The sequence below is a fragment of the Halichoerus grypus genome, chromosome 5, assembly GCF_964656455.1.
Source record: "Halichoerus grypus chromosome 5, mHalGry1.hap1.1, whole genome shotgun sequence".
Classification (NCBI taxonomy): domain Eukaryota; kingdom Metazoa; phylum Chordata; class Mammalia; order Carnivora; family Phocidae; genus Halichoerus; species Halichoerus grypus.
In genome coordinates, this window is record NC_135716.1 from 109,941,723 (window position 1) to 109,961,078 (window position 19,356).

Genomic DNA, 19,356 nt, shown 5'->3' on the forward strand with positions numbered 1-19,356 from the left:
CAAAAACATATATAGTGTATGATTCCACTTATGAAATTCTAGAGCAACCAAAACCAATCTGTAGCTATAGGAAGCCGATCAGTGGTTGCTGCAAGCTAAGGGCAGGGAGAGGACTGACTAGAAAGGGGCCACAAGGGAACTTTGGGGTGATAAAATGTTCGTTACCTTGATCGTAGTAATTGTTTCACAGGTGTTACATGTCAAAACTTACCAAGTTTTGTACTTTAAATATCAGTTTATTGTATATCAATAATGTTTCAAAAAAGTCATAAAACTTTAAGAACTGTGTAAAGAAAGAGGAGGTATTAGAAACCATCAGCTCCAAACTGATGCCATAAAAGGCAAAGATCATCTTCCTCAGGTTTCACAAACAATATACACCCTGAGTGACTAGAGGACAGTGATTCCGTTAACTACAAAAAGAATAGCAGTAAACACATTTAAGGGAAATAATAACTGGATTCATTGTAAACTTGTTCAATTTCAAGTCCCAGTGAGATAACTATATGGAATCAAACAGAAGACAATTTTTTAAAAGTTTAGATTTGAAGTACAAGAGTAGAGATGTTGATTTGAAAGGCATTAACACGACAATGATGTGGACATACAATGATATAGCTCGTTTGGGAAACAAAAACATGGCATCTGAAATGTGAGTTTTCCATCCGTTTATTAAAATGCTGTACTAAAAATTTTAGAATGTGCTCATAAGGAACTCGGTTTAAGTTGTTCCCTGAATACTGCTCCCAGGCACCGTAAGAGGCAAACTTTCCTCTTAAAAGTATGTTTACTATAAGCCTCAAAATTATCCCTAGAACTAATTTTAAATAAAATATCCTGACCATAATCAAAAATAACCAAGCACACAGCAAACTAAACTCCATAAACAGGAACCAGCAGAAATTAAAGAAAACAGAAGGAGACCCAAGAAGATTTCAGATGTTGGAATTTCCAAACGCATCCTATAAGACAATGCAGACCGTATTTAAAGAAACAAATACACAAAATAAAACAAAGTTATCTACCAAAATAAGGAAATTATATTAAAAGAGAGAGAGAGAGACCTAAGAGAACCAAACAGAATTTTTTTTTAGCCAGAAGGTGGAAGGGGTAGGGGCAGAGAGGGAGAGAGACAATCTTAAGCAGGCTCCATGCCAAGCACAGGGCTCTATCTCACAACCCTAAGATCATGACCTGAGCCGAAATCAAAGAGTCCACATTTAACTGACTGAGCTACCCAGGCGCCCCAGGGCCAAGTGTAACTTTAAAAAATAACACATACAACAAGTGAAATTAAATATTTAATAGTTTTAGTAGATTTCACACAGCCAAAGAGACAACTACTAATCTAGGAGCTAAATCAGAATTTGCTATCCGGAGTGTAGCAAAAAGTAAACAAAAAGATGGAAAACAAAGAAATAAAAGTAAGAGAATGCTCACTTCATCAGCAATGTACTAAAATTGGAATGATACAGAGATTAGCATGCCGCCCCCAGAAGGGTGAAACACAAATCTGTCCAAAGTGTTAAAAAAAAAAAAAGTAAGAGACAGTGGTTACAATGAGACTATCTTAGTTGGTGTCCAGGAAGTATAAAGAAAGAGAACAAGGCATAGATAATGGCTGAGAATATTCCAAAATGGAAGAGACACCAATCCACAAAGTCAAAAAGGCCTAGTGAATCCTTAAGCAGGACAGATAAAAATATCCACACTTCACCAAGTCAGAGTGAGCTCCAGAAAAATTAAAGATAAAGATAAATCCTTAAAAGCAGCTAGAGAAAAAAGACCCATTACCTTCAAAGGGGCAACAGGTACAAACTGATAGCTGACCTCTCAATATCAGTAATGGAAACCAGAAGATGGGAGAATCAAATATTCAATGGACAGAAAGAAAATCACACTTTCATGAATGAAGGCAAATAAAGACATTATCTGACAAAATGGAGAAAGTTCATTATCAGATTTGTACTAAAGGTCATATTGGTGGTGGCAGGGAGGGTGATTCCAGTTGGAAGGTAGAGGTTGCAAAAATGAATGAAGAGCAACCAAAGTAGTAAATATACAGTTAACTCTAAATGAGTATTACATAAAACAATAGTAATGTCTTTTAGTACTTAAAACAAACAAACAAAAAAAACCCCACTACAACAAATGCAAATAAATCAGGAGGAAACTAAGTGGAGCCACTGCTCTAAAAGTCATTTTACTGCTTAAGAGGGGGATGAAGTATTACTGATTAATGTTTAGACCTAAAAATTTTAATACATGTTAAAATTTCTAGGGTAACCAGTAAAAGTAAAGTAAAATAAAGAATAACTTCCAAACTACTAGAAGGAGTAAAAATAAAATAATGAAAAAAGAAATAATAACTACAAAGCAATTTTGCTGTTTAATCAACAATAAGAAGAAAAAAAATACAAGAAAAATTCCCAAATGTTTGGAAATTGTGGTAAATTAAGTATGAGACAAATTCATTGTGTTTCTCCTAAAAAGGAGGAATCTATTTTCTCATCCTTCAATCTGGGCCAAGCTTGTGACTTGCTCTATCCAAAAGAATGTGGCAGAAACCTTTTTGCTTTTACTTTTGCCTCTTGGAATGCTGACCTGAGACTACAAATGAGGAAACGTATAGTCTACTAGATGATAAAAAGTCACCTAGATAAGAACCAAGGCACCCCAGCCACCAGCTAGCACCATCAGCCAGATATGAGTGAAGCCATCTTAAACCTTCCCCCGCGTAGCCAGTCCTCCAGCTGAAAGCAGCCTCAAGCAAACCCAGAACAAAACCAGCAGAGGCACTGCCCAGCCACCCACAGAACTGAGGGGAGAAATAATTACTTTAAGCTACTAAATTTTAGGGTAGTTTGTTATGCAACAATAGATACCTGACATATATAAAGAGATAAACTTGTGAAAAGTCATAGGTCAACGAAAAAAAATTTTTGAAATGTATGATATACACATCAAATGATACGTTTACAAAATGGTATAGTTTATATACCAAAAAATCTGTGCTGCAACTAAAGCAGTGCTTAGAGAGAACTTTGTAACCTCAAATGCATACTTTAGAAAAGAAAGGCTGGAAATTCATATCACTCTCAGAACACTAGAAAAATAAAATTAAGCGAGGAAAGTGTAAAGAATAAAAGAATACAGAGGCAACCAAAAAAAGAAGGAAATAACAAACAGTAAATAGAGGTAAAGTAAAACTGAAAGCTGGATTTTTGAAAAAACTCACACATTTTTACAGACTTATGGCAAGATTGATTTAAAAAAGGAAGGCAATCATACATTAATCTACAGATTAAAAGCAAGCCTCATCAAAATCCCAACATGCTGATCCTAAAATTTATAGAATAGTTGAGAGTTGATAACCAAGGCACATTTTATATTTTGTTTATAAGATCCACTGCATTCATAAAATAAGGTTCCTCCAAAGCATCTATAAAAGAGAGAGCATTAAATAGGTATTTACTTATAGTAAATCAATAGGTTCATAATGACACTTAAGGGAACTCATTGGTCACCTTCAGAGAATAACAAGGAACTAATGGATTATTTTAAAAATTGGTAAAGTAAGAACAAATATCTATCCTACCTTTCCTAATTGAACTGTACCACTGGGTAACCAAATAGTAGATGAAGAAAAGTTTCTTTTTTTTCTTTTTTCACTTATTTATTTATTTGACACAGAGAGACACAGCGAGAGAGGGAACATAAGTAGGGGAAGTGGGAGAGGGAGAAGCAGGCTTCCCACTGAGCAGGGAGCCCGATGCGGGGCTCGATCCCAGGACCCCGAGATCATGACCTGAGCCGAAGGTAGACGCTTAATGACTGAGCCACCCAGGAGCCCCGAAAGTTTCTTTTTATGGAAGCATTCCACCTTATAAATGAAGAATAACAGAATTAAAATATCACCATTTTGTAAGCCCTAAGAAACAAAAATTCACTGATCTATGCATCAAGCAACAGTGGCTGCTAAAAATCACAAAAAGAGAAACAACCAGACACTACATACGTCTTCATGGAGAGTATACCACATCAACACCTAAGAAGTATTCTTGTCCAAAAAAATAAAAAATAAATCAAAGCTTTGATCAAGCTTTTAGATCCAACAACTCATTTATAGGAAATACAGAGAATGAAGAAAAAGTATGCAATCAGCATAACCTAGATGGCAGAATCTGTATGGGTTAAAATACTTGATTGTTTCAACAAACTGTAAGAAAGAAAGGGGAAAAACAAATGCGAGCAGGCCATGAAGATTAAGAGAAACAAATAAGAAAACACACAACTAAATTATAGTGCTTAGGAATGCACATCTGGGCAATAAAATTAGAAAGAAATGTACAGATGCAATTACTATAGCAGTCAGGATAGCAGTTATAGCAAGGGAGAGGGATGGGCTCTGACTGGAAAGGGGCACATGGAAGACTTGTGAGGTGGCAGGCAAAAATTTATTTCTTGACCTGTGTAGTAGTTACAAGGGTGTTTATTTTAAAAACTAAAAAGTCATTAGGTTATGTATGTTTTTATGTAGTTTCCTTCATTTGTGGTAAAAAGGTATTAAAAATCTTAGAATATTTCACCATGACTCTAACATTTTAATATCAACATACTACCACAAAATTTTAACAATTAACTTTGCGTTTAACATAAAACTTTTTTTAACCCCTGAATGACTGGTGACTGTTCTTTGAATCTAAGCCCATCTGAAAGATCCGATAAAAATGCTTTATTCTGTCTTTTACCTTCCACATGGCTAATTCAAACTTAAAACTCTCATAAGCAGGTACCATTTTTACCCTTCTGATTCCTCACTAGTAAAATGAAAATAATAAAACAACTATCCCAAAAGACTGTAAGGAATAAACATAAAATACTTAGAACAATGCTTAAAATACGGTAAGTGCTCAATAAATAGTTCACAGTAATACTTCCAGCTACATGTCCTTGGAGTCCCTTCTCAAATCCATTAACTCCATGCCTTTGCTCGTGCTGTTTTCCCCACCTAAAATGCCTTCTATCCCTTAGCGAAACACTACAAACCTCTTAAAGTCAGGCTAAAACGTGAAGCCTCCCCAGATAACTACAGATACCAAATTAGCTGAATATGCTTTGATAAGTTTATATTCAATTTTATACCTCATTAATTTAATTGCATTCATTCAGGTCTGCTAATTTAGCAAAAGGATTACAAAGGCATGTTTTTAAAAAAACACTTTTTAAGGGCGCCTGGGTGGCTCAGTTGGTTAAGCAACTGCCTTCGGCTCAGGTCATGATCCTGGAGTCCCGGGATCGAGTCCCACATCGGGCTCCCTGCTCAGCTGGGGGTCTGCTTCTCCCTCTGACCCTCTTCCCTTTCATGCTCTCTGTCTCTCATTCTCTCTCTCTCAAATAAATAAATAAAATCTTTAAAAAAAAAAAAAAAACACTTTTTAAGCATACTCAAAGCTTCAAACCCTCTTAATATGTACAATAACTCCCACTGAAGGGCGTAACCATCAGCTATCCAAAGTATTTTATCCTTACATTCATAGAAGGCTGTATCATTGACAGAGAGACCTAAAACAAGTGGTTTTTTCATAAAAAGAATGTCATGATGAGAGCCATGTCCTTAAGTAAGGGCCTGATGCAGTTTTTTTGTAGAAATAACTACAAATGCTTGTGCACCTGGTGACTCAGCCAGTTAAGCATCTGCCTTTGGCTCAGGTCAGGATCCCAGAGTCCAGGGATCCAGCCCCAGGTCTGACTCCCTGCTCAGCGGGGAGTCTGCTTCTTCCTCTCCCTCTGCTCCTCCCCCCACTTGTGAGTGCTCTCTTTAGCTCACTCTCCCTCTCAAATAAATATATAAAATCTTTAAAAAAAAAAAAAAAGAACTACAAATGCCATTCTTAAACAAGTCTGACATTCCATACAAATCATTCCAAAAGAAATAACAATAGAGAAATACAATACCCATTTTTATAAAATTTAATCTGGCAAATATAATTGTAAAGAAAACTGCAAAGAGAGTATCTTTATTCTTCATAATTCCAGTTTGTATTTTATTGTAACAGATTAGAAGGTGATGATACTCATCAGGTCATGGATAAGACTGATGTTGATCCTAGGAAAAAATTACAACTTATTTACGAAAATGGACAATATGGCACCAGTACTTGGAAGAAGTGGTAAATTCTAAGAACAAGCACAAGTTCACCAAAAAGTCATGTTGGACCAAATTCATTCTCTTCTCTGAAGGGATCATGAAAATTATGTAAACTTAGTTATTATGCTACAAAGCATTTGACGATGGACCAAATCAGTTCTCCACCTTTTCCATGCAAAAGAAACCGATGCCACTCTAGGGTCTCATCTTCACTGCTCCATGACCAGAAAAGACCCTTCCCGGGGTGCCTGGGTGGCTCAGTCGGTTAAGCGTCTGCTCAGGTCATGGTCCCAGGGTCCTGGGATTGAGCAGCGAATTGGGCTCCCTGCTCAGCATGGGGCCTGCTTCTCCCTCTCCCTCTGCTGCTCCCCCTGCTTGTGCACGCACTTTCTATCTCTATCAAATAAATAAGTAATCGAAAGAAAGAAAGAAAGAAAGACCCTTCCTCACCAGCTCCAGCAGAAACATCTCCAACTGGCCCAATATGGATTTGATGCGTAGTCCTAGGGTCAGAGTGCCAGGTCATTACCAGAAGGAAAAGTGTGAAAAAGTATTAGGTAAGTTGAAGATGAGAACTAATACAACACCCAAAGGGTATGAAATAATAGAAAGGTTACAGAGGTATAAACACACCGTTCTATACTTGGTCCTGTCCAATAACTTAAATTTACTGGGAAAATACAGAGAATGAATACTAATTAAATGTATACGATCCAAAAAAAAAAATTTAGAGGAAGTGATACATCCAAAGATAAGTATAAATACGCGCACCCAGGTTTAATTAAAAAAAAAAAAATCAAACACAAGTTGAGGAGGGCAAATGAAGGGAAAACAACTGTGTAAACTAAATCCGAGTGAAGAGTATTGATTGTCACAAAAATAATAAATGTAACCTCACCTATTTTAACAAAATCTTAGGATCTACAAAGCAAGTAACAGGCCATTCCACTCTGTGTCAGTCAGACCACACTTAGAAATAATAAATTTAGTTTTGGACTTCTTCTTTAAGAGGTGGAGAAATAAAGAACATCATATTCAGGAAGCAGCAAATGAAAAAACACAGAGGCCTGAAACCATGTCATGTAAAAGTAAATACCTTCCAACTTTGAAAGTAAATGATCCTATCAATACAAAAAGGCTTCTTTAGGGAGATTTTCATGGGCACATTTGAGGAAATTTTTAGGAAGGCTCAATGGTTTTTGAGAATCTAATAGTGGCATGTTTGGCTGTCCTTTTAGTTTTCCTTTCAGCAAGCATAGGGAACTAAAGCTACATCTTCTATTGAGCTTTGTTCCAGCGACTACTGATTAAGACAATTTCTGACTTAATCCTCACAACCACTGAGTTAAGTAAATACTATTATCCCTGTTCTGCAGGTGAGAATACTGAGGCTCAGAGGCTGAGTAAACTTTGTACAAGGTCACAGATCTAGCAAATAGCTGCATAAAAACTTGAACCCATATCTAACTCCAAAGACTATACCATGTTTTATAGTATGCCAAACCGCCTCCATAATAAAGATCAAGTTGCTACATGTAAAAATGCGCATTCTTGCAAGTTAAAATGTCGTGACGTCATTTTACACCTTTGAAGTAGTAAAAAAAAATTCAAACACCCCTTATTGATGATTAGAGAATTAAATCTGCACTCGTCATAGTATTCTGTGGCACAACTCTTGAGAAGTAATAGATGTAATTTGTGTGGCTCCAGAATGTTCACACCCTTTCCATAAACACTAAGGAAAGTTCATAAACTTTCATTCTATAATCCCATTTCTGGCAACTTATTCCAAGGAAATAATTCAGCAGAGACAGAAATGTTCACCTGCAAGAATATTTAGCATTATCTAGAAAAATTACAGAAGCAATCTAGATGCCCAAAATAAATTATGATATAGTCACACAAAGGAATATTTACGTATTTCTTTAAAAGTATAGTTACGGAGGCACCAGGGTGGCTCAAGAGTTCCGGGATCGGATAGAGTACTGTGTGCGTTGAGTGCGTGCGTGTGCGTGTGTGTGCCTGTGTGCGTGCGCTGGCTTAGCAGGGAGTCTGCTTCTCCCTTTCCCTCTGTTCCTCCCCCCTGCTTGCTCACGTTCTCTCTCTCTCTCTCTCTCTCTCTCTCGCAAATAAATAAAATCTTTTTTTAAAAGAGTATAGTTACAAAGTTCATGTAGAAACATAGGAAAGATGTCTACATATTAAATGAAAATAGCAAAACATGTACATTATAATTATGTAAGAATGCTTGCATGTAAATGAGAAATACGAGGTAACAAAAATAAAATATATGTTATAGTGATGACATTATGGATAACTTAATTTTTTAAATCATCTTTAATGTTTCCACTGTATTGTTAACTGTGAAAAGGTTATAGAACAGTAATGATACCATTTTCATAAATTTCTAAGACTTGTTTTACCCATGCATATAAAAGGGGCCCAGCCCCTAAACAGCTCATAATATACTTAAGGAGACATTTACATTTGTAGCAAGAAAAATTTGTTATTTAAAATAACAGTAACCACAGCCCTAAGAAATAGGGAAATAGTACAGCATAGGGAATATAGTCAATGGTATTGTAATAACATTTGTATGGTGACAGATGGTAGCTAGACTTGTGATGAGTATAGCATAACTAATAAACTTGTAGCATCTCAGAGTCAGTCAACAAACTTTTTTTGAGAGCCGACTATATGCCAGCCACAGTTCTAGCCACTGGGGCTATAACAATGAGCAAAACAGACAAAAATTCCTGCCCTCATGGAACTTACATCCTAGCAGCAGAGACATACAATAAGCAAGATAAGTATATAAATAAATACCGCATTTGATAGTGGTAAGGAAAAGCCGGGAAAGTGAGCAGTGTGTGTGTAGAGAATGCTTTTTTAAACTGAATGGCAGTGGAAGGTCTCCCTGAGAAGAAATTCTGAAAAAAGATGGAAAAAGGGGAGGGAGTTAGCATTGTGGATATGTGGGGAAAGAGCATACAAGACAAGGCAAGAGCAAGTGCAAAAAACCTTGAAAAAGAATCTCTGGCCAATGACGCTATTGTGCCAAAAACAGAGAAGTGTAATTAATTAAACAGCAGACCATAGATAGCTACACAGTTCTGAGAACACTGCTTCTGGACCTGACCTGCATCAGTTGGTTTCAGTACACAGACGCTTTTCCTGGCAAATTCTTTGAGGCTTTTGCTTAAGCATTCTCTTTTTATTCTGAGGATCCAAAATGAGGCCTATAACATCCATTCGTGGTTCATCCCAAGGGTCTCCTGAATCTCCAGCCTCTCACCTGCCTCATGCTTGTACTTTGCAAAACATTCAGTGGGCCTGTGAAACTGAGCAAAGGGAAGCCAGCGCCTCCTAGAGCTTGATTTGAAAGGAGCAGATCTCAGGAAGGAAAGCTGAATTTCAAGTATGCAGGAAAGCTGTAAAGTTGCGGGGAGAGAGTGCAGGGAGTAAAAGCTAGAGATATGAGAACATTTAAGAGGTACAGAAAAGATCTAGCAAAAGGCCACGGGGCTGAGGCTCAGGGAAAAATAGTCAACAAACTGCCAACAGTGGAAATGTCAAAGGAACTTACAAATAAAAGAATGTCTCCATCTGAAACTGTTCACCATGCTGAGAGATAATCGCTGCCATCACCCCCAAATTTTCGATAAAACTCTACTACAATTACCTGCTTTGTGGCTGATGCTTTATAGGAATCAAGGCAGATACCAAAAAGGCTCAAGAGACAAGATATAAGTAGGATCTAAAATAGAGCAAAAGCTTTTGCACAGGGAAGGAAAACTATCAACAAAACAAAAACGCAACCTACTGAATGGGAGAAGATATTTGCAAATGATATATCTAATAAGAGGCCAATATTCAAAATATACAAAAAACTTATACAACTCAACACCAAAAAACCCCATAAATACTCCAATTAAAAATGGGCAAAGGACCTGAATAGACATTTTTCCAAAGAAGACATACAGATGGCCAACAGACACATGAATAGATGATCAACATCACTAATCATCAGGGAAATGCAAATAAAAACCATGAGATATCATCTTACACCGTCAGAACGGCTACTATCAAAAAGACAAGAAATGATAAGTGTTGGCAAGGATGTAGAGAAAAGGGAACCCTCATGCACTGTTGATAGGAATGTAAATTGGTGCAGCCACTGTGGAAAACAGTATGGAGGTTCCTCAAAAAATTAAAAATAGAAGTACCAATACGATCCAGTAATTCCATTACTGGGTGTTTACCCAAAGAAAACAAAAACGCTAATTCAAAAAGATATATGCACGCCTATGTTTATTACAGCGTTATTTATAATAGCCAAGATATAGACACAACCTAAGCATCCACTGATAGATGAATGGATAAAGATGTGGTGTGTTTATATTACACACACACACACACACACACACACACACACACACACACACACACTGGAATATTACTCAGCCATAAAAAAGAGATCTTGCCATTCAAAACAACATGGATGGACCCAGACAACAGTACGCTAAGTGAAATAAATCAGAGAAAGACAAACCATATGATTTCACTTATATGTGGAATCCAAAAAAAACCCCACACAAATAAACAAAAAGCAGGAACAGACTCATACATAAAGAGAGAACTGATGGTTGCCAGAGGGGTGGGAGTAGGGGATGGGAAACATGGGTGAAGAGAAGTGGAAAGTACAGGCTTCCAGTTACGGAACGAATAAGTCACAGGGATAAAAGGTACAGCATAGGGAATATAGTCAATGGTATTGTAATAACATTTGTATGGTGACAGATGGTAGCTAGACTTGTGATGAGTATAGCAGAACTAATAAACTTGTAGAAGCACTGTGTTGTACACCTGCAACTAATATAACACTGTACGTCAACTATACTTCAATTTAAAATATATATTTATATTAGGGACCCTGGCTGGCTCAGCTGGAAGAGCATGCGACTCTTGATGTCCACGTTGTGAGTCCAAGCCCCACGTTGGATGTAGAGATTACTTAGAAAATAAAATCTTTTAAAAAAATAAATTGAAAAAATAAAAAAACCAAAATATATATTAAAATTTTTTAAATAAATAAATAAAATAAAACAGAGCAGAGGCAAAATTTTAAATAAGGTGTAACTAAGAAAACTACAAGCTTCCTGAAACTCCTCAGAAATATTTGGGGGAGGAAACTGTGTTCCCACCATCTACAGAGTGGGCTTTGAAAAGGATAAAGGATCACTCCATAAGCTGGGGGACTTGGCTACACCCTGATAGCTGACAGCTAGGTCACACCCAATCAAGCAATTAAGACATAAAACAAGAAAGGTACGTAAGCTTTTGACAACTGTGAAGCTGGAGAGATCCCAGCCGGGCTAAGGATGTCAAATCTCACTATCTTGCCAGCCTGTTGACCTTTTGCCCAGGCCCCTCAATAAAATGGTTTGATCCAAAAAAATAAAAAATAAAAATAAGGTACCTAAATTCATGCTTCAGGAAGTTAAAAAGGATCATTATTTAGATCATCCAGAGTTGTTACATGATACTTCATGGAATAGATGACTCTCACCTACCCCTTAAAGGATAAGAGCTGAAGAACAGAAAATATAAGGAGAGAGATTCCAGGTTTGGTTAATATGAATAACGTTCCAAAGCCTGGGATGAATGTGGCCTGTTCAGAGAACAGTGCAAAACTGGTCTATTTGGAACAGAGCATACTCATTGGCAGGCAAAGGCATATAAGATTAGCCAGGTAAGGTGAGACCAGGTGAGGGACAAGAAATCTGAACTTGACAAGCTTCATGGGAAGGGGAAGAAACTGCTTTGTTCTGTTTTTGTTTTTCGTGTTTGGTTTAAGACTAAAATACTATGGCAGTGCAGACTGGTCTTTTTGCCCTCTAAAATTGGCCTGTAATATCCTAATACCTTGCCCATGTTACATACTCTCAGATATACAACTATCACCTAATGCCTCTATTCATGTTTGTACTGGTCCTACATCCCCAACTGTCAGACAATTACCCTTAACCTTAAAAGTTCTTCAACTAAAAAAAAAAGTTCTTCAAAAAAAAGTTCTTCAACTATCCTACATAATTTGCCCACCCCATACAACACTTAGTGTCTATCCCGTGACATGTGCAAACTAGTAATTTATACATGACGCAGTACACCCCTCAAGAAACTCACTCTAATGTAGGCAGAAGCCAAGAAAATAAACTAGTACAATACAGAGTGCTAACTAGTGAAGTAATGCTTAGCATATCATGAGAGCAAAGGACAACATCAGTTTGGAAATCAGGAAAAGACAGAAAACACCTAAGAGAAAGTGTTAACTGGACTGAGTTTTGAAAGAAAATAAATACCAAAAGGTGGGGAGAAGTGCTGGGGATGACAGTAATCAGACTGCAAAGACTGAGCAAAGCCTGTCATACTCAGACTGTTACTCCATATGGCTGGATGAGTAGGAGAAGTAGTAGTAAAGGACCAGATCATGAACACGATTTTCTCGTGCTAAGGATTTTGTGTTTTAGAATAACCAAAAGACTTTAATGAAGGAATAACAAGATCATAATTGTTTCTTAAAAAGAGCTCTGGTGGCAGTGGAAGATGGATTGAAAGGGTTCCACAAAGCTTCCTCCTACCATAAAATGCAACAAAAATCTGATAAAGGCTGCTATTAACATTCAATTTATCTGCAGTTATCCACTCCTACCCCTTTTCTAGGCTTAGCTCATATTCTTCATAAAGCCCTCCTTAACGCTTCCCAAACACATTAATCTTTCCTTTCTCAGAACTTCTAAGGCATGTCTGTCTGTACACTGCATTCTGTCACCACCTTAAAATTTTAATTAATTTGCATTTAAATTTCTTCTTAACAATAATGTAAGCTCCCTATGAAAAGATGTCATATTTTTTTAATGTATGTGTAATATACACACACACACCCCCTCTATCCCATAGCACCTAGGGCAGTAATACAACATTTTGAAACAGATACTTCCTTTGAACTGAATAGATGGTCTCCTTTATCTATGAGTACAGATTCCACTACTCTCCATAAATAACAAATAAAATAAAATGTATGATTTTAAAATGCATGATTTAAAATTAAGGGGAAAAAAGTATACGTAGTGGGAAATGAACACAAGGCAACTTTCTAAGAAGATGAAAATGTTCTAATTTATGATAGGGGTGTGTTACACTGTTGTACTGCATTTACTTAAAAAATGTATAACCAAGATTTATACCGTTTAACATATATAAATTTACCTAAAAACCTGGAAAAATAAGGGGTAGGAGCAAGGGGCTATAGATGAAACATGAATAGCAAAATGTTGATGGCACTTCTTCAGTAAAGCATATAGATGGTTCATTATATTATTCTGCTTACTTTGAAAAAAATGCATTAACAAAACTAAAAAATAACTCAGAAAATTAAATTATTTATTCTCCTAATGTTTGGTATAATGTGACATTGTAACTTTTAAAGTGGTTTTACTAGCTCTATTACCTAGTTGATTCTAAGGAATACCTTCTAAGAAAAATCTATTGTTCATAGCATAGATGAAAAAAGGCCAAGCAGCCATAGGTTCCTTAATTAAGCACCAGATAGGAAAATTAGCCCTGTAAAAACGATACCCAAAAAGCCAGTAAGATATAAAGTTAGAATTTTCTAATCTCCTAATCTTCAAACTGTGCAGCCGAAGATAGCATTTGAAAGATATCCAAAAGTTTCTGGAAATGCAACATCTACAAAAACAGACTCAACACCATTCTTGATGGTTTTAAAATAATTCAATTATTTTATCTCAGTAATTTAAACCTCATGCTTATCTGCTCTTAATTTGCATTCTCCTCCCACAAAATATTTAATGGGGAAAATAAAGATTTTCCTTATTCATGCCAATGCACAAGGTTAACAATCTTTTGTTCAGTAAATTAGTTGTTGCATAACTTAATCCCTCAAAAAGTACTAAATTTCTCAAAAAGACTTCCAAAGCATTTTACAATAAAATGTAAATGAAAAAACACCTAAAATTTAGTAAGACAATTTCTTTTACACTGTTATGCTATTTCTCAGGAGATGATATTTAAAACTTTCCTTACAATAATCTACAGCCTTATAAATCACTAGCTATCTAAACTGTGACTGGAAGGGACATGAAGAGTTTCTGATAATGTTCTTATATGGGTGCAGATCTGTGTGCTGATTACATGGGTGAGTTCTATCTGTAAAAATTCTTCAAGCTCTACACTTAATATGTACTTTTCTAAATTCCATATTACACATGTAATACTCTGATAAAACAAAGTAAGCCACAGCTGTTAGAGCTGCCCTCAAATCCCCTACCTCATACTAAAACACCTGTTCTATGCACTGAAACATTTCTCTAATAAAAAGTAATTCAAAGTTATTTTATAGCATTTAACATTTTCTGACATATTCCCAGATAACAAATAACTTCCATTTGCAACTGGGAGCTCAGAAAGCACACAACAGAAAAAAAAATGTTTATATTTTCCAGAAGAAATCATTTTAAAAGCTAACTGAATAGAAGAAAAGTGAATTGGTACTGTATTGTCTGGACAAAGATACAAATCATTTTCAACTTAGTTAATCGAATTGAGAAAGGAAAAGAAAGACCACCACTTCAGACCTTAGTAAGATAAAGAAGACAGGAAAAGGTTAGTAAGCATTTCACGGATGGAAGGCCGCTTGTTAGTGATTTACTCCAAAGTCTACTACTAATCAGATATTTCAAGCAAAACAAAAACAAGAGGCAACAGTACCTGCCCAGAGAGATGAATTAAATAAAATACATGGAAGCAGTATGCCAAGATTTAATATGGAATATCCAGTGACTGGCAAGAATGCTAGGGAAGTAACCTTTCCTAATTCGTTTGCTGAAGCCAAGTGTCTCCCAGAGAATAAAATATTATGTCTTAATCCCACAACAGTAACTCAATTCTCTCTTTTCCTTCCTCTAATCTTATAATCGCCCAGAGTTAAAGCTAAACATTAAGATTCTCTCGAGGAGAAAGAAGGATCTTGATCCTCAGCTAAATCACACTTTAACCTTCCACCTGAACAGCCAGGGGAGGGAACCTTGATCTCCAAATTCAGCCTTTCCGGGTGAAATGTCAGGGAGTTCACTGACCACCTCCCAGGGAACACCACTTTAGAAAGCAATCTTACCAAATGGACCCAGAAGCGTTCACATGTACAATCCTCACGACTTTGAACAGCAACTACTAGGGAATCATGCCAAACCCCATCCAAGCGACTGAGGCAACAGCCTCCATCCTGGCGAGTCCAATCCTCAGCCTCAAATCACACATACACGTCCACAAAGCAAACCCACGGTCTCTCCGGAGATGAGATGACAAAACTAGAACATACCCAGAAAGTTGATACAGGAGGTGGGCTGGGGGCGACAGCCTCGGGGCAGAGGCTCAGGATTGCTAGTGCGCTGGGCAAAGATTCACGCTCCTGGAGTCAGAGTAGGGCGCAGGGAGCACTAAAGACGAGGCCTGGGGGCAGAAGGCACAGGTTTCCTGGCGGGTGTGGGGGAAAGAGACATTCCCGGGGGCAGAGTGCTGGGAGCAGGGAACATGGGGATGACGGCGCCACGGGGAAAACCAGACACCTTGACCGTAGAGCCTGGCGGCAGCGGGTACCCTCTCTACGCCTGACCCAGCCGAGCCAAGGGACCCGTCCTTCGGGCGCCTGGCGAGAAGGGAGAGCGCGCGGGACGCGCCCGCTCGGGCCCGGGAAGGCAGCGCGGCCAAGGGCCTTCTTACCCGTGCACGCCGAGGGCGCGGCGCCTCTTGTGGAGCAGGCAGAGCAACAGAAGCGCGGCCCCGGCCAGCGTGGAGTTTCGCGCCGTCAAGTACTTGCTGAAGGCCGCCATGGAACCGCCAGTACGAGCGAGCCGGGAGGGGGGGCAGCGGCGGCTTCCACAACCCCCAGTGCAGGAAGCGCGGGGGAGACTGGGAGGAGAAGAGCGGAGCGGAGGGAGGGCGGTGCAGACAGCGCAGGACCGCCCCCTGGCGCGCGCCGCCGCGTCGTCCGCGCGCGGTTGCCCACCACGGACTTCAGCTAGGCGGGAGCGCGCGCGGGTGCCACGAAGGCCGGAACAGCCCTGGGATGCTCTCTGCGCACGCGCGGACCCCCTCAGGGTCAACCGGATTGCCCGCGCCGAGATGCCGCTGATCCTTTCTCTGGCGCTCGTTCGTTTGCTGCCCCTGTCCCACCCGTACTCACACCTTCGCGCGTGCACACCCACTCAAGCTCTCACAAGAACTGGAAGAGCAGGCCTACCCTGCACTGGGACCTGGTGGGACCTGCTACTCCGCCTACCCCCTCCCCCGCACCGTGAAGTGCCGTTACCACCCTCTTAAAGGAGCGCAGGAAGAAGGGGAATGGCCCCATCATAGAGCATTTATACAAAACTGAAGGCGCAGTGATTATTTAGACGAAAATACCTGTCGGAAACTCCGAAGAGGTGTAGGGAAATGTGTGAAGAATGACTATACAAATCGAAGACCTTTTTCCAAGCCAGGGTTTTTCTAAACCATGGGTTATAATCTCTAGGGGATTGTGGAGTGAGTTTGGTAGATTGAGACCACCACTGTGTGTGTGTGTGTGTGTGTGTGTGTGTGTGTGTGGGAGAGAGAGAGGGAGAGAGAGAGAGAGAAATCGGTTAATAGAAGACAATAGAAAACTCAGAGTGCCTCACGTGTAAACAAGTTCTGAGAAATTTTTATTCCAGTTTTGTGTCCATGTGTCCCGAGCAGTGATATGGAGTGTGTTTCTTTAATGTGGCTCTGATCAAACAGAAAGTTTGAGAAACACTGTTCTTTGCAAAGGGACATTCAGAAATAACAATCGTGCATTGTGTGAATGCTGGCCTTACTCCCAGAATCAGAAGGGCATTACAGATGAGAGCATTCTTCTGGCTGGCCCTATGCTGCAGAAATCGTTATCCCTAGCTTTTAGACTGGCATATGCACAGTAATTTAGTGATCCCTGTCTTCACTTGAAGAAACTGGAGAAAAGAGTATCAGTCAGAAAGTAAGTACATAAAACCTTGCATAATACACATTCATGTTAAAGTAGCCCACAAACAGTCGTTTCCCAGGTGTTTACTCAATATTAACTGGGAGTTGCCTAATACAGATTACAAGAATCACAAGCTGTGTGTGTGTGTGTCGAGGTGTTCAACTGTGTAAATTTTGCTAAAGTGGAGCTTCTACTAAATTCTCCGTTTACCACATAGATATTTTCATTACCTCCTTCAACAGTTAGGCAATTTGGTATGCACCAAGGATACAAAGATAAAAACAGATCACAATCTCTGCTCTCCAAAGGTGGGTAGAGGAGGAAAAATACGAAAAAAAAAGTTATAAATATGTTAAGTGTCACGTTAGAGGTATGAACACCTTTTGTACTATGACAGCACAAAAATGCTTAGTTTTGTCTAGAACTTTTTTAAGATTTTATTTATTTACTTGAGAGAGAGAGAACATGAGAGAGAGAGAGAGAGTATGAGTAGGGGGGAGGGGCAGAGGCAGAAGGAGAAGCAGACTCCCCACTGAGCAGGGGGCCCAATGCCGGGCTGGATCCCAGGACCCTGAGACCATGACCTGAGCTGAAAGCAGATGCATAACCGACTGAGCCACCCAGGCGCCCCTGTCTAGAACTTTCTATTAGGGCTCGACAGAAGATGCTTTTGTAGCTAAAGCCTAAAAGACCAGAGAAAGAGCTGTGTAGGAGGACAAGAGAGAAAATTACTAATTCACCAATAAATTGCATAGTAATGTAAAAGTGTTAGGAGAAAGTGTATCATCTTGGAGTTTGTAACAGTGAAGCAAGAGCATGCAAGTTTAGAGGAAAGATATATTTAGGAAATAGATTACAGTTCAGAGGAGAGTAAGAATGACCCATTAGGCAAGATATTCTAAAAGGCACCTGCACCCCACTATTTATAGCAGCTATGTCCACAATAGCCACACTATGGAAAGAGCCCAGATGTCCATCGACAGATAAAGATGGATAAAGGTGTGGTATATATACACAATGGAATATTACTCAGCCATCAAAAAAATGATATCTTGCCATTTGCAACGACGTGGATAGAACTAGAGGGTGTTATGCTTAGCAAAATAAGTCAATCAGAGAAAGACAAGTATCATATGATTTCACTCATGTGTGGAATTTAAGAAGCAAAACAGAGGCATAAGGGAAGAGAGGAAAAAATAAAATGACAAAATCAGAGAGGGAGACAAACCATAAGAGACTCATAGGAAACAAACTAAGGGTTGCTGGAGGGGTGGGGGTGCATGGGGTAACTGAGTGATGGACATTAAGGAGGGCATGTGATGTAATGAGCACTGGGTGTTATATAAGACTGATAAATCACTGAACTTTACCTCTGAAATTAATAATACACTATATGTTAATTAATTGAATTTAAATAAATTAAAAAATAAAAATAAAAAAAATAAAAAGCACCCATGTTCAAAAAGCATGGGTGATTCTAAAAAAATGAACTTAGTTAATGTGAGTTCAAATAATTTTAGCTGTTCATAAAGTCCATCAGGTAAAGACCACTAAGGACAAAACTGTAACCCAACAAAGTTAAGTTTATCAACTTGCTACAGAAAGGATACCACACAGCAGAGGAATTATGGGCATGTCTCCAAAAAAAAAGGAAGAAATGGGGGTCATTATAGTATTAGAAGAAGGGAGGAGTTTAGGTAGAATCTAAATGAAACAGTATTTAATAGGCTCAGAGCAAATCAGATCTGTAAGGGGTTAATATCAGATCTGAGTTGAGAAGCATCCTCTGGGTTCTAGTCCCTTGGAAATATAAATTTAACATTAATGTAGAATATTGTGTCCAAAAACCCCTCAATCTGAACCTCTGCACTGTAAATTGAGGCTGCTTCTCCAAGTTAAAGTGATTTATTTGGATGGTTTACATTTCCCAGGTAAGAAAGATATGTTCTGTCTCACTAATACGAGTTCAAAACAAGAGTTTCTGACAACTTAAGATTTTAGAGAACAAAGTTCCTCAGCACTATACCCTTTGATAATTAACCAAAACAAATTTTCAGGTTCACAATAATAGTTAATAATTAAGAAAATGTTATTTTTATTGGAAGATATCCTAGAGCTCTTATTTTTAAATCTCATTCAATAA

At 38.5% G+C, this 19,356-nt stretch overlaps 1 protein-coding gene across 1 annotated transcript in view; it reads right to left on the reverse strand.

Moving 5' to 3' along the window:
* The window catches only part of ABCD3 (ATP binding cassette subfamily D member 3), an 80,034-nt gene extending 63,645 nt beyond the window's left edge, over positions 1-16,389 (reverse strand). Inside the window, exon 1 of the mRNA XM_036122698.2 lies at positions 15,953-16,389. Within this exon, the coding sequence (XP_035978591.1) occupies positions 15,953-16,062 (110 nt within the window). The 5' untranslated portion in view covers positions 16,063-16,389. The remainder of the gene's footprint in view (positions 1-15,952) is intronic.
* Between the last annotated feature and the right edge of the window lie 2,967 nt (positions 16,390-19,356).